This window comes from Ischnura elegans, chromosome 6 (assembly GCF_921293095.1).
Source record: "Ischnura elegans chromosome 6, ioIscEleg1.1, whole genome shotgun sequence".
In the NCBI taxonomy this organism is placed as follows: domain Eukaryota; kingdom Metazoa; phylum Arthropoda; class Insecta; order Odonata; family Coenagrionidae; genus Ischnura; species Ischnura elegans.
In genome coordinates this window covers 48989153-49004572 of record NC_060251.1, presented here as the reverse complement: position 1 = coordinate 49004572, position 15420 = coordinate 48989153, and the positions used below count along the sequence as shown (strand labels likewise).

Sequence of the window (15420 nt, the reverse complement as noted above, 5' to 3'; positions counted from 1 at the left end):
GTTTGAAGTAGAAATCGTGGGAATATTAATTAAAAATAGGTAAATATCCAGCATTAATGAAATAAGTCTCAGAGAAAAAATTGTCGTGAGATCCTGTGGTTATTATTTGAGTGATTTGCAACTTCAAGAGCCAGTCTAGGTAGCCCTAACCAGAAGATGATTCAATCTTCAACTTTACGTGGCAGTGGCTGAAAGTTCTGGTTAGCTTTAAGTCTGACCTTATACAGGAGCTTGCCAAAACTTTCAATCATCTTTTGGTAAAGTTAAAGACTGTATAATCTTATGGTTGGTGTTAACCAGACATTATAAAACCGGTGCTAAGTGAGCTTTGCAATGTAATAAAAATACAATTTTATTGGCTTCATCCTTAAGCGCATACTGTCGAGCTACGTGTTCGTACTCAGCGAAGTTTGTTATTTGTTGTGAAGATGACCTCCATGTCCAGTCATCAAAGTCAAATTTATCTTCATTCGATCGTCATTGCATTGTATGGGGTTGGGTATCTTTTTGGTCCTATTTTTTAACCGTATGGTTTCGAAGGTGAATCATTTCCCCTTGCAGTCGGCACCAGGAAGGTGATGGAGCGATCATGTGCTCGTTGACGTTAAATCTTTGGAGTCTCCCGGGGCGCCAGGCGATATTTTCTCCTTGTCAGCACTTCGTATTTTTCAGTCTGAAGATGCAGAATTTAATTTCTCCGCGGAAATACCTCATAACATGCCCTTTTTTTCATTTTCTCACGCCCACAACCGTTCTTCTAACGTAAAATTGATTTTTCGTCAAAAAACACTTGGGTCAACGCGGGTCAGGTGCAAGTTTATCATTAATTTCATTATGCAATCGATCATCTTAATCAAATCACCGTTTTTGCAAAATTATCCGTCTGACAGGAAATGACATCACTTCGGTGGAATAAATTTCAATTGAAAATGTAATTCTTCATTTGATTCAGTTTAACCTGTCGATAATGCCTGTCATTCACTCAACTTACTCCAGTATGGCACTACGACCACTATTTCTTATCCTTCTAATATGCTATGAAATTGTTGATATGAGAGAGTGGAAAATTCGGGAGAAATGTAAGTTTTTGTCTGGGAAAAGTCGGGAGTTTTGAATCTTGTGACAACCCTGACGTATCCCTTCGTTTTCTTCCGTTTCCTACCACTGAATGTTTGCTCCGATACTTGAGAGGAAACTTTTTAAAACGTCTGGGGTAATGAAGGTCCAACAGTTTGTTGCATTTCTCATTCTTCAAGAATGTCATGCTATTATCGAAAGGAGACAGTGAAGAAGTCGCAGGGAAATGGAGATTTTTTATCTGGGAAGATTTCCGGAATTTTGAAAATTTTGAATTTAGGAAATCTTGTGATAGTTCTTTCGTTGCCCCCCGTGGCTCCCATCCCATCTCTCAGTGGCTAAGCTACTGGGCTGTTTTCCGAGCTATTGACCCTCTCTTAAGCCTTTAAATGAGGCCCCTAAAACGAGTAAGATGACCTCAATGAATAACTTTCAATAAATACTCTTGGAAAATTACAGTTTGAGTCCTAAAAATCACGTTTTCAACACCGAAAATCCCAACATTCTCCGGGGGAGGATCCCCATTTGCCCAGCGGCGTTTTCCATACATCCCGGAAGGGTCCCGAAATTTCCGGCGAACCCCTCCCATTTCAAAATGCTGCCACCTACGCCACTGCCTTCAGCACTATCCCATTGAAATATTCCCAGTATCTGAGGAAACTACAGAAACTTCTGGGGTACAGAAACTCCCATAGTCTTTTGCATGGCTACGTGCGTTTGGCATGGCTGCTCTCCCGACAAATTCAAGGGCGCCCATCCCCGTGGAGCACCGTTCAGGGATAGAAGGGAACTCTTCATCAAAGTCCACTCCTCTATGCGTCTCAAGCACTTCTCTTAGGATGGAGTCCGGCTGCCATCCCGTTCGGCCTCTCAATGCCGCGGCCGACGTCATGCGGCGGCTTCGCGGGAAGTTTCTTGTGACGCGATTGCTATCGGTTAATGCTCGGAACTCGCATCGGGGAATTTCGCCTGGGGGTAGAAGGGGTCATCTAGTCCCCGCCCCGGACCATTCATCACCGTGGAAAAGGATTCGCAACTTGGGAATCCGCGACGTTCCAATCCCACGGGCATGTTCGGGGAAACGTGGGACGACTTTCGTACGCACGCTTCTTATAATTGATCGACGCTTGTCTCCGAAAGTGGTGTGGATGAGGTGAGGAGATGGACGGTCTTAGCCATGGTTAATGTTGATTGCCCGTGGCCGTCTTAATTTCGGTATTGGCTTGCGTTTGAGCCTTTCCGCGCAGGACTATTTATTTATGGGCCTATGGATTGATGAATCGTCAGTGTTCTTTTTATAAATTGTTCACTGACCTCGGGTTTTCTGAATAATTTTTATCTTAATGTACGGAATGATCTTGATTTTACAAGGTACTTCAGGGATGAGATGTGAAAGGTTTAAAGGAAAGAAATCTTTCATGCCCGTATGCACCTGCCTCATAATCACACCGGAGCATTTCCCTCTCCGCTACTCTATTTACGCTTGCATTACACACCTTTTCTGTATTGGGGCTCATTCCATTCTCTCACCGTAACTGAGCCAGCGAAGCGAGCCCTGAGCACTACCGGAACATCCCACTTGCATTCTTTGATGACTACTTCATTCTCACCTTCCCAGTGTTTCGGAATACCATGAGCACATCGCAGTTAAGGTGCACTTAACGTGAATGAGTAAGCTCTTGCCCTTCTTGTAGATGATCTGTACATTTTCATACCTTTTGGAATATTGGAAATACGTTGCTAGGCCATATAGTTTTTTTTTCCATTTACCATCACTTCATGACGGTTATAAATCTATTAATATTTTTCTCAATAATGGTTCCCTGTATTCAGATAAACTGGAATAAATAATATGGCGCTCTTAAAAATTGCGATATTCTAATCATAAGGTTGCGGGACTACGTGTCTATGCAGTCTATGCAATTATCGTACTTACCATTTTATTTTCATGCTTATTGAAGGGTTTTATGCGTTTTGACTCTTGGTGTTGTGATATGATGAGAAACGTCTCGTAAAAAACCTGAATTTCATATTGTTGGTGTCACACGTGACTTCCGAATGCTTGTTCTGTCAACTTCAGGGTGAAGATAAACATTTTTTACTCGAATGTCCATTGAATTGTCGCTTAGAAGGTTGATTTATTTCTAAATACTTCCTTATTTTAAAGCTGGTGGCTAAATTTTCTCTGCAGCTACGGTTTAAAGATAATTAATAAAATTCTAAGCAGAATTGCTAAAGTAATAAATTGTGAACCTCAATCTTAGATCTATTCTCGTCTTACTTCATTTTCTAAAAAGTACGAAGGAAATATTTTTTTCATGAAAAACCCCACTTTATTCCTTTTTCGGTAATTCCGAGAATGACAAATATTCGACCCGTAAGAAAAGCTCTGGATTTGAATACGAGTTGTTGCCATGAACTCCGAAGTGTGAGTCGAGTCTGCTCACCTCGCGGCGTTGCCTGCAGGATAATCGACCTTGGAGAGATACCATCGACGTATCTCGTGCTCTTCAAATGTGTACTACCGTGTCGGTTAGAATTTAACGCTTCGGATCTCCTCAATTATTCGCTCTTTGGGTTTTAATAAGCCGGTGGAGTTCGCGAAACATTTTTTTCCCGGTTTTAATTTTAAAACCCTAGATTTGGAATCGTGCTGAAGCCTTTTATAAAAAAGATTTTCCCCAGTGAATGCTTACCTCAACGCTTTTTACTTTGTGCTACACCGCAGAGATCCTTTTAAAATGCCTCGAAATTAAGTTCTCCCGCTTTTATCGTCTTCGCTTTAAACTCTTGGCTGGCGTGGTAGTATAATTTCACTTTTAATTGCAATGCTATGAATGTCAATCGGTGGCCTTGGCATAAAGAAGCGGTGTGCTGGAAGAAGAAAGTAGTGTGTTCTACGGCTATGAAATAAGTATTGAGGTCTTGAGGTGTGGGTCTGAAGGCTCCTATTAATAGCTCATTTCAAGTTTTACTGTTTTCACGCCCTAGACGTGTGTTAACTGCTTTTAGCGTCACGTCTAATGCCTGGTCGTTTAGCTAGAAGGTGAGTTAAGTTATACGTTCAAGTCCTGGGGACGAATCCTTGGTTGGTTATGTCTCCATTGTTTTTTATTGTTCTCTCGAGTTTAACTGTTTGCTAATTGAAGTTCCTTTTTACATAAGACTATTGAAAGAAGCCTAGTACCTACTTTTCCTACATTGAGGTGCGCAAAATCGCCTAAATAGATTCAGTTCAGTCGCGTACCATTTGTTGATAATGTATTATCTTCTTTTTCGATGCATGTGCGTCATAAATGACGTCCGTTAGTATTGCATCCGGATACTTGATACATTGATACCGTCACTGTGTTTTGGACTCTTTCAAACCTTTAAGTTCTGTTCACAATAAGAGAATTAAAGAGTGCCGCGTGAAGGTCATCGGAGGACCTTGCTTGTTATTTCATTCACTTAGGGATACGCGGAAGTGAGTCCAATTCTTGATGATATTTCGGGATGGTATGCATCTCCTCTATTCATGAAAAATGTCTGAGCGTAGTTTTTCGCTTGTGTTGGTGTCAAGAGTTTAAAGGAAAGTTGCTTTCATCATCTAAGCGTCCTGCTTCTATTTTAGGTGTTGTAAAAAAGGAACAATAGAAGCTGGAAAGAAGTTCATTTAGATCTTATGGTGGTGTTGGTTTTTATTTGTTTGATTGTTCGAAGATAAACCCGTTGAAGTATTTAGGGGAAAGGTTTTGTTGAGGAAGGATTATTTTTTGATTAGCTGAAGGGTTGAGAAATACTCAGCTTAAGCCTAAAGGAGGGGCCCGTGCCCTGGGGACACTTTGGGACGCTTTGGCTTGAGTGTGCACAATGCGTCGGGGGGTGGGAGGTGTAAGCACTTGTAGTGCTTCGACTTCTCTCTGTCGACTCCTTTGAAATATCTATCAATAGTGTGATTCTCTTGCTCACGAAACTAGCCTACTTTGTAATGCTATCTCTGTCAACGGTTAGATCCTGGACGGGTTATCATACCCCTAGATGATGAAAGCAAATTTTGGTAATTCTTTTTATTTCTTTTCTCATAGTACTCTATTGCTATTTCGAAGAATTTAATGGTAAACAAAAATTGATTGTACCCCTAGCTTGAATGGTTTGATGAATTTTCAACACTTGTGTTAGAACACTTGTTCCACATTCCTGCTTCGAATTACTAGGCACAAATAAATATGACCTTGGCCTAAACGCAGCTTCGGTAGCAGTATTGACGCGGGTATGCGAAGTGTTGAAGGTGTCGGTGCCACTAAATGCTAATATTGCTCGTTAAATTGTGTAGGTTGCTCAGGCCCGCCCATTTGACACGCCCTAGTGATTAGCCTACTGGAGTCGCGGAAGGATTGTCCTCAGTTATAGTTCGAAGGTGATGAACGGTTGTGACAGCTGTTATTACATTGAGACCCTTAAGACTGCTATTATTCCACAGAAGGACTCGATGCGCGTGTTATGGTGGCGAAATTTCGGCCCTTGGATTGTGATTTTATTCTCCTCTGCCTGGAATGATACTTACGTAATATTGCCCCCCTTTATCTAGTCCGGAAGTTGATGAGAAAGTAATTTCCGGAATGAAGAATTACTGCTTTTTAAAAATGTACCGTATTATATATTTTAGAGTAATCCAACACTATTGATAAAAACACAATATCATTGGACTCTAATGCCATTGAAATTTAAGGATATTTAACGAAATGTCATAATTGTCGTTCTATTTTACAATTAATATTTTTAGTTTACTAAAATTTTTTTCGGAGTGCTAAGAATCTTATATCCTATGATATAATTACGTATATTGCCAATCGTCGGAACTTATATTTCGAGGTAAGGAGTAAAATTCGCGCAAACCTATTTTTTACAATATTTCAGACGTAAAATAATATTTTCTAAGTTTTCATGAATGCACTAAATACTCGCCCAAACTTTTATGCATGCACCTTGTGGATTACTGGTTACGCATTTTTATGTTGTTGGAAAATGCGTGATTAATAATCACTGTCAATGAATTGTATTCCTCTTCCAAAATCCATAGTTGATGCTTTTATCCATCCCTCGAACAGAGAATATTTAGGAAAGGATTTAGAATGTCTTTTCTCCGTCCTCAAGATCATACCTGCTCTGCCTTTTGTTACACTCAGATATCTGTTTTCGTCCTGGGGGTGTGGATTCTTGGATCTAATTTCTTCCACTCGCCTTGGTCTATGAGGAGGAGTGCCCCCTATCAAATGGATTGGGGCCTGTTAGCGGTCGGGAGAAATTTTATTTGCTCTCGCCATCATTTATAGACCCGATAAATGCGTGGTACCATACTTTTCTGTCAACGCCCCAGCAGGTTGGATATATAACGGGGATTTCCTCGCACTCAAACACGCCCTGGTTTTAATTCCTCTAGCCGTTTTCCACATCTGTCATTTCATCCTATTTAAGTTGCCTTTGGAAGTATATTTTAGTTACCTTGGGAAGGTTCATCGAAGAGTGTGCTCGATTTTTTGGATGGATTTCTTAACTTAAATAGCGTAAAAACATTAGTCTTGGCCTAGATTCTATCAATCGGGACGCATCATTCCTTCTCGGCCGTTCGTATTTCTTCTCGATTTCCTGGAGTCCTATTTGTTTAAAACTTAGCCTATCCAAACGAAATTTTTATAAGGGTTAGAGTATTTTATGCAGAGTTAGGTACAGGAATTAGCTATAGAAAACAAACGAGATCAATTAGATATTTGGTAGTGCATTTGAATTTCCACTCGATGTCAGCACGGAACGGACTCAGTATCCCTTGGCAACCAAGTTTTCGTGTATTTCTTCTAACAATCAACCTAACATAACTCTGTTGAGAAAAAAATTACTTGTACCCCTCGGCTTCTCATCCCCTCGTATGTGTATTATAAGACCATTTTTATAAACACGAGTATCTCAAATATGATAACTTTCCTCACAAAAGACTGAGGTAAAATTTTCATCACTGCGATACAAAAGATGGAGCCAATCTTTAAGTATGAAAATTTCATGAAGAAAATAAAAGATTCAAACAAGTGATGAAAGCGTCAAATTCTTATCAGACTAATTTAGTGGAAATGATCCTCATTCTAAAACTAAAATGTTCCCACCTAGCGTTAGTTTGCGAGTGACTCGTTAAAGGTTCACTGATTGCTAATTCGCGATGATTTAGAAACATTGGAGTGATATTTTTTACTTGAATTGAAGTTTTCAACCCTAATACGGTTACTGCTGGTTATTTTTGTTTACATGTTAATTATTCAGTGAAATACTTACTCCTGTGGCTTATTTAGTGGTGAGTTCTACTCTCACCTACCCATATCAACCTTGGGTAAAAACTCAACGAGTAAGAGTTGATTCGCTGTGAACAAGTTTTGAGATTATCATCATTCGATGTTTTTAGGGGACTTCGGTAGGTTCTCTTGCAAATTAAAACTCCTGCTATGCCAATCATTATAAGTCATTTGTTGGACGAGGGTAATTTAATGATCTAAATTCTTTAGAAACTCCGATAATTCCCCCCACCCCACCCCTATGACATGGTGATGGATCAAGACTTTTCTGCGAAAAATCTCAGGGCTTCCACCTTTGCAAGCGAGGAAGGATTCATGGCATCGACCTTGTGGAAAAAGCAGGACGCCTGCCAAGTGCACTCGCGATATCTCCGCAAATCACGACTCAGTTCGAGGATCAGCTGTTGGATCGGAACCCATGAGTCTGCCCGGTCTCTTTCGTGCCTCGCCGTTAATCACATTAAAGCGTGGAAGTTCCCCCTCGGAAAAGATTTAGCCAAACCCTCAACGAAGCTTGGCTACAGTCTTTACGCAATCCGCTGAGCGAAGATAATCTTCGTACGGGCATTTTCAACGCTCCATGAGCGAGTTTTCTTGAAGGATATCGTAGATGTTTTCAATTGAAAATAACCCTTCGACGGTTTTGACGGCGAAGTGAGCACATAATCTTAGTGAAGGGTAGAGTATGAAAGGGAAAAAATAATCTCTTCGTGGTTTGAACCCGGAACCGATAATTTGGCTCAGCTCGCGGAGGATAAGCTTCTTTGTATGGCAGCGTGAGGTCCGGGTTCATTTCCCGGCCACGGTAAATTTACGGCCATCGGGAAGGCCGCGCTGCGTCGGACAGTACATTACGTGGGAGATAACTCAGTTAATGTTAGGAAAATGGTTCTCTGGGTAATGGGTTGCCGGGAGGTCGGCGTTGCTGACCGTGGGTTAAATAGTTGCCCCCGATTCCAGAAAAATCGTTTAAAGTAGACTTAGTGTGAGCTCTGAACCGTAATTTAGGTGCGTTAAAAAAATTCCAAGGTCAGGTTTGGCCTCTAGTGCTTTGCTGAGAAAAGGTTTTCGAAATGCGATGCTCCGTTATTAACTCAAGGTATCCTGTTTTTTTTTGTGGTAAATGATCCTTTGTTGATGACTGCCCAGAATTTGGTTAAATTTTGCTTCATTTCTAGTCATTTTTGTGGATATTTATTTAACTATCCTAATCTTTATGTGATAATTCTGCTTGTTTATAAATTTTCCTCTTTTAGTGCATTTTTGCATGTAATTTTTCAAATATTATTTGTAATGGCAAAAATAATCGCTATAGTTTTGAAATTATAATTATATTTATACGCAAAAAATTGTATTTAAATTTAGATCCAACGATGTGTTGGTTTCCCTGCTATCCGTTTCGAAATCAAAGCTTGTCCGAGACTTTCCCTCTGACTTGTAGATCTTGTGGACACGAATTTATATATAATTCTCACCATCCCTTAAGTTGATTATGAAGTAAATTTTTGTTGTTGCAAGTTATAATGGTATTTTCTTTTATTTTCAGGTAAGCCTTTGGTGTTGATTGTGCACGGGATTATCTTTCAAGGATAGGTAATACGAGTATTTTATTCATCATAGTGATGATTTTATTATTTTTCTAGTCTTCGTCCCAAGCATCTATTTCTTGTATTTTATCATAATTTTTGAAACATTATTTTGTATATGTTATATTCTTGGCGATGTTAAGTTTAAGGCATTATTATAGGGCCTTAGGAAATGTATGATTAACCACTTTGGTCGAATTTTTATTCTCAGTTAAACTAATTTCGATGTCCTTGCCTAATCAGTAGGACTGATTCAGTCCTAATCACCACTATCCTTTCGTTTATTACTGACACAGAAATAGTTATTACCTCTCTTGCAAAGGTTTGCAAGCGAGTCAGTGTTATGTTTTTATTTGATGAAATTTGGTACTTATTCGCCCGAAGATTCACCATCCCATCCGTAGCCCTTATCATGCTTGGGATTTGATCAATATCTACTCACTCAGTGCCATGGAAACAGTCAACAAAAGGATGAGTTTTCTTCACTGCTACTTCCTTCTCTCTATGCTGTGGTCGCGGGTAGTGCGTGAGATAATCGAATCCTTGAATCTCTTCGACAGTCTTTTTGTATTTAGTTGTCACCATAGTGCTCTGAGGAGACGCGACTATTTCCTTGGTGTCGCAAGCTGTGTCTCACGCTTAGTACCTGAACAATTGTTACAAACTTGCGCTGTGCTTTCACACGCTTCCCTTAGCCGCTTGTGGTTAGCGATATAGTGCATAGGCTTGGTGCAATGCCGTAATCCTGCAGATGAGCTTTGTAACCGATCTCTTATAATGTTTTAATTTATGGATTGGTCAAATTAGGTACCATTGTTGGGATCAGTCGATTGTAGCTTTCTTCATTCATTTCGTTCACAATAATCACCTTTAAACTTACATCAGTTGTTATAAATGGAAATTTTTTGGGTAAAATATCGTATGAAAACGACCCCTTGTGGAAATGATCATTCAGGAAAGGGATATTTTTAGAATTTGGAGAAGTTTTAGAAGTTAAGTTATGTTTGTGGAATGTACGGAATATGTGCAAGTCTTTCATGACGATTATTAATCTTATAGGCTAAATTAAAATTATTATTTCGTAAACCTCGTAAGGCTCGTTGGGCTCCATGTCTCTTGATTCACTTACCGTGGTCGATGGTGGAAGTTTAAGCCAGGAAAGCATGGAGAGTTTTTAATAAGTAGCTTTTAGGTGTTGGTTAAAGGAATAATGCTTACTTTAATACATCTATCTTTAATCCTGACATTTACATCGTTGAAATTTTATGATATTTCTGTGGTGAGTATTGCCAATGAAAGAGGGATCTTCAGCACCACCTAACGTTTCAGCCAGCTAGTGCTTCAATCAGGTTGATATGTTTTGGGTTAAATAAACAGCCTTATCCAAAACTTGGAAAGCCCCTCCGAATTTACCACGTAAAGTAAAACTTGATTCTTATTCTTTTAAAAATGGAAGACCACCCATGAATCAGCTGAGTAACGCTGACCAAAGATTTCTTGTAACTTTATTACGAAAGGAAAATGAAAAGCCTCTGCATACGTATTCATTACTAAAAGTAAAATTCATTCTTGTATTCATTATTGGTTAAAGACACAATGCTTTTTTCAATGTTCCAAATTTTAATCTTGACGGTCTCTATCGTTAAAAGGCAATTTTCTTACTGTCAACAATACCAATCTATATAATCAGTTACATAATACTAGTACCATAAAGGGAAGGACCATCTATGAATCAGCTGATTAAAGACGCCGATAAAATATAAGTCGCGTGCACCAACACTTTCACGCGCGGGTTGACTCTGTAGCAGTGGTTCCCAACCTTTATTCCTCCCGCACCCCTCTATATCGATGGCTAAGTTCTAACAACACGCATCTCAAATTCGTCCGGTTTGAGACGTATGTTAAACAAAGTGTAATGACATTTAAAAAATAAAATACAAGGAAAAAACAACTCTTTGTTAGCAAATGAATGCCTCATTTTTCAATTTTATGAACTTTTCGTTTTTAATTTAAGTGTACAAGTAAAAAAAATATTTTTTTGCTCTCCTGAAAAGTTACTATTTTTGAGATACGTGTCGTTAGATTTTGTGTGTCTTAGCCATCGAATTGCAAGTAACTAATATTGTACCCCAAAAAATGTAACGTGCCCATTTAATTACGCAATGTCACTGCGGGTAGGTAACACTTTTAGTTATAAATACTTGTATAAATATAGGGAACGTAGCTTCCGCCATTACCGATTATTTTCTGCGTACCCCAGAATGGTTCGTCGCGTGCCCCGAAGGGGTCTCCATACCATTACTTGGGAACCGCTGCTCTACAGCGTTTGAAACTGCCGCTCACAACTCCCTCCCAGTTTCCACCTGTACCGATAACGGAAATAAAATAATAGCGGTGTGTGTAGGAAAAGAAAACTCACGGGCACTTCCATAGCTCCAGCGGTGTCTCCGTGGGCGAACGCCGGGCGAAAATTTCCTCCGCCGAAAGGGCTATGCAGTCTCGCGTTGATCACCTTTCCCAAAAGAGAATCGTCGGAAAGGTTGAAGAACTTTGAGACGCCGTCCCTCTCTGTATATGCGGGTGTACCGGTGTCTTCTCGTGGGTCGGCTGCCGTGCTTTTTAACGGCCCCTGTCTCCACCGTCGAAGAAGCTCTCCCGGTTCCTTGTCGCGGAGTTGCCCACACCTTTTCGTCCGCCCGGTCTTCCCTCACTGACACAGCACTCGCCGTCGCTGACTATCCTCGACCACCACCACAGTCGCAATGCCGAGGATTGCCCGCGCTCTCGCCGATGGCTCCTCGCCACCCCTCCGGAGGGTCACGTGGCTAACCATGACATTGGGGGCTCTCCACCACCACCCCTCGATGTCTTCCGCCTCGGCCTTCCAGACGCACCCCCACCCCACCGTCGGTTGTCCCCCCTTCCTCCACCTCCTCCCACCTGTCTCTCTCTATTCGGAGAGCACTTTCCCTCTCGCCCGTGAAGTAGGAGGGAACTCCTTCCTCTCCTCGGATATGCCTTTTGACGAAGATTTTTATTTTCAGAACTTTCCTCCCTCGTGTGCTGGGCATAGGTGGGTCCACGTATCATTTTAGGGGAGGGTGACTTCGTGGGGGAGAAGTCAATGCCCAAAACATAAGTAATGAAGGGCTAAATGATTAGCATTTTGGTATTGTAGTCTCAGTAAGCATGTGCGTACACCTACTTTTCAGATGGTTTGCAAAGTACCAGACAGTCATCGTAAAGATTTAATGTTAAAATTAACAGTTTTCTTATTAGGTGTTTACCACAAATTGATGTTCACGCAAAATTTATTTCAGGATGTCATGCATATCAATCCATATCATCAGTTTATGATAATTTTCCACTTAACAAATTATTCTGCGTATGTCCGGGTGTAACTGGTGGCCAGAATTAACACAATAAAAGATTAATAAGACAATAAAAAAGTCCATTACGTGAACTACTTTATCAAAATTAACCTTGACGGAGGTATTTCCTGCCTATATTCCGATTTTTTTTCACGTCGATTTTTATTTTCGGAGCTTTGATCCTAATGTGCACGGAAAGGGTGGATCTTGATATTATTTTTTAAGGGGAGGGAAGCTTACTAGGAGAGAATTCCAATTACAAAATATAAGTTAGGTGCTTCACGATTAATCTTTAGTCCCCTGATTGATAATTTTGTGCATAAGCGTTCGAATTCGATTTTTTTTCGAATTAGCTATCAATGATCTACCTTGGAGTAGCCTCAGAAATGACATTTTCAATTGGATTAGGGTGTGGAGGAAGTCCCCTTTCTTCTCCGTGGACCCTCCTCCGATGTAAGTACGAGATTTATTTGTCATCACTCGTCTGGCGTTGGAGTCTCCAGTTAAGTCGCCCGGCTCAGACGACAGCCTTTCTGTATTATGTAGAAATAATTAACCTTGTGAGTATAAAATTAAGACTAGGTAATCTACCTGTTGAGGTTGGTTTATGGAGCGTGTTACTAATGACTAGCCATTTTACTGTTCCTTTCAGGCATCGCATTTTCCTCATTGATTCGGTATTACAATTTTTTATTGGGGAATGACGGGGAACTAGCCTGCGGTGTATCTTTGCATGTAGCCAACCGCTAATGCACGCGAGGTGCGGAAACTCCTGGAAATATTCGTGTCTCAGAATCCGCTCCGGGTGCTATGCCGTTTATGCTACCATGGTATCGTCTTCCTTCTGCGGAATCGGGGGATCCGGGCTCAAATCCCAATCGAAGCCGTTATTAACTTTTAAGTGAACATATGCATGAGCCGTCTTTTCGGATGGTTTTCTAAGTACGAGACAATCATTGGAAATGTTCTATCATAAAATAATAAGTTGTCTTATCAGGTGTCTACCGCAATTGTTGTTCACATCGAGGGATCCGGGCTCAAATCCCAATCGAAACAATTGATAACTTATAACTTTTAAGCGAGTAATGCTCTATGAAAAAGACTGGTCGAGCGTCAGTGAAGCATCCTTTTAACGTTCCCTTGTATCGGGTATTTATATCTTTTTCCTGCATCATTCATCTTATGGCCCTCTTCTGAGCTCTCAAAGATCCACCATTTGGGAACGTCTGTTCTAGTTGCGAATATCTTTTCAGGTAGCAGGGATGCCATTTCTCTTGCATCCCATCAAGTGCGGCATAAAGTCAATTATTGTGTGCTAGTAGATTTTTTGCTCTCGAATCCCTCTGAGGTGTCGTCATAAAAGACGAGCCACCTGTCAGAGGGAAGTGAAAGTAGAAAACACTATTGAAATTGATGTCTGTCACGGCCTGCGCGGTTCTTGTTGTGAGGCGTAACCCTATTCAGATGAATGTTCTTCAAGGGCACGTCACCCAGAACCCCTAAATGCAGGGCTGGACCTCGAAGCTGACAGTTGAAGAGGGTTCACCGAGTAAAAAATCGACTCGTATTACGGGAATAGTCAACGTTGTTAGAAAAAAAACATTAGTGTGTGACAGCATTTTCTCACAATGTCTGGGCTAAGTTGAATGAGGGCCTCACAGCGAAAACATATTTTAAAGTTGAAAGAATTAATAGTGTTGATAACGGATGCAGAAATATATCAATCGCAAAACATTCATGATATTTTATTATATTTGTATAAAAAATTCGACTACAGTGCCTTTTTCTCCTATGGATTGGATTTTCTCCTCGGGATTCATAAGGTAGTTTGTGGATTTAGTCGATGCTAATTTAAGTTGAAGCATATATGTCCTACTAGCGGAATTTCCTTCTTTAATTCTTCGCGGTATATGCACCTGGTCATTGTATCGAGGAAAGAATACTTTTCATCATCCACCTGGCCCAATGGAGACCTCAAGACGTTGGATTAACTAGACGTTATCCATCATGGGTGTACTGACCCAGTGTAACACACGAGAATAATTCAGAAGTATGATTTCATATGATTCGACGTTTCGTTTCCTCATGCTATAGCCTTCTCATTGCTTATGGTCCCCAACGTAATGTAATCCACCATGGGTGCACCAACGTGGTACAAAACCTTTGAAGAATGAACCAGTATCATAACGAAGTTTCGTTTTCCCTTTTTCCGACCCTCTCATGGCTACTCTCAGTCTTCAAGAGGTTGCAGCAGAAGCTCCAGTAGCCAACTGATTCAGATCAACACCAACCCGGTGTGAAACTGAGAATATGTATCAACCCTTTGGTAGTTTTTGAAGGTATTTTTGGTTTTCCTGGATCGAAATCTTTCTAAAAGTTAAAGACAGCATATTCTCATGCTTGAAAGTAACGTGGCGGTAATAATTTATCGGTTTTCCGGGCGGCGGATGGTGATTATATCGTTGCGTGCACGCGATTCAGTCGGCACTTCGAATTGCATTGGTTGCGTCACGGGCCAGCTTTCATGGTTAGCGAAGAGGGAGAGTAGATAGTGACCTTCAGTGTTGTCGGCGAGCGTATTGCGGGACCCCACGGTCTGCAACTGGATCAGCCCAGGCCGCGGGCGTCAAGAAAACTGAAAATAGTCGTTAAGGAGATTGTGCTCCATTGCACACTAAGGAAATTCTTGCCCGCGTGCGAAATTTCTTTGACTTCAATTATTTTAAGTTATGTAAATGGGTTGGCGCTTAATTGTTCTACATAAAATACTTAATCACGACCCTAGTTTTGCCGAGGATAAGCATAAACAGATCATCACCATAGTATTTTCTCCCGTGGTTTTAATACTTTCATGCTTGTAATACTTTTTTATTACTTTCATTCATTACTGTTTTACATAATATTAAATCTTTTACTTCGCGTAATATTATTTTCATCATTATTTTTAAAATGTTTATATTTCGCATTGATCGAATAATCTAAAAAATTATGAAAGTGGATAGGAATGTCTTGAAAAGTCATCTTACTTGTGCGTTATATTTTATGTCTGCTTTTTTAGTATACCCT

At 40.4% G+C, this 15420-nt stretch overlaps 2 protein-coding genes across 2 annotated transcripts in view; one reads left to right on the top strand and one right to left on the bottom strand.

Moving 5' to 3' along the window:
* The window catches only part of LOC124160622, a 111297-nt gene extending 99503 nt beyond the window's left edge, over positions 1–11794 (bottom strand). Inside the window, exon 1 of the mRNA XM_046536518.1 lies at positions 11403–11794. Coding sequence (XP_046392474.1) covers positions 11403–11414 — 12 coding nt within the window. The 5' untranslated portion in view covers positions 11415–11794. The remainder of the gene's footprint in view (positions 1–11402) is intronic.
* The window catches only part of LOC124160621 (nuclear migration protein nudC), a 184100-nt gene that overhangs the window by 123473 nt on the left and 45207 nt on the right, over positions 1–15420 (top strand). The gene's annotated exons all lie outside the window — the stretch shown is intronic.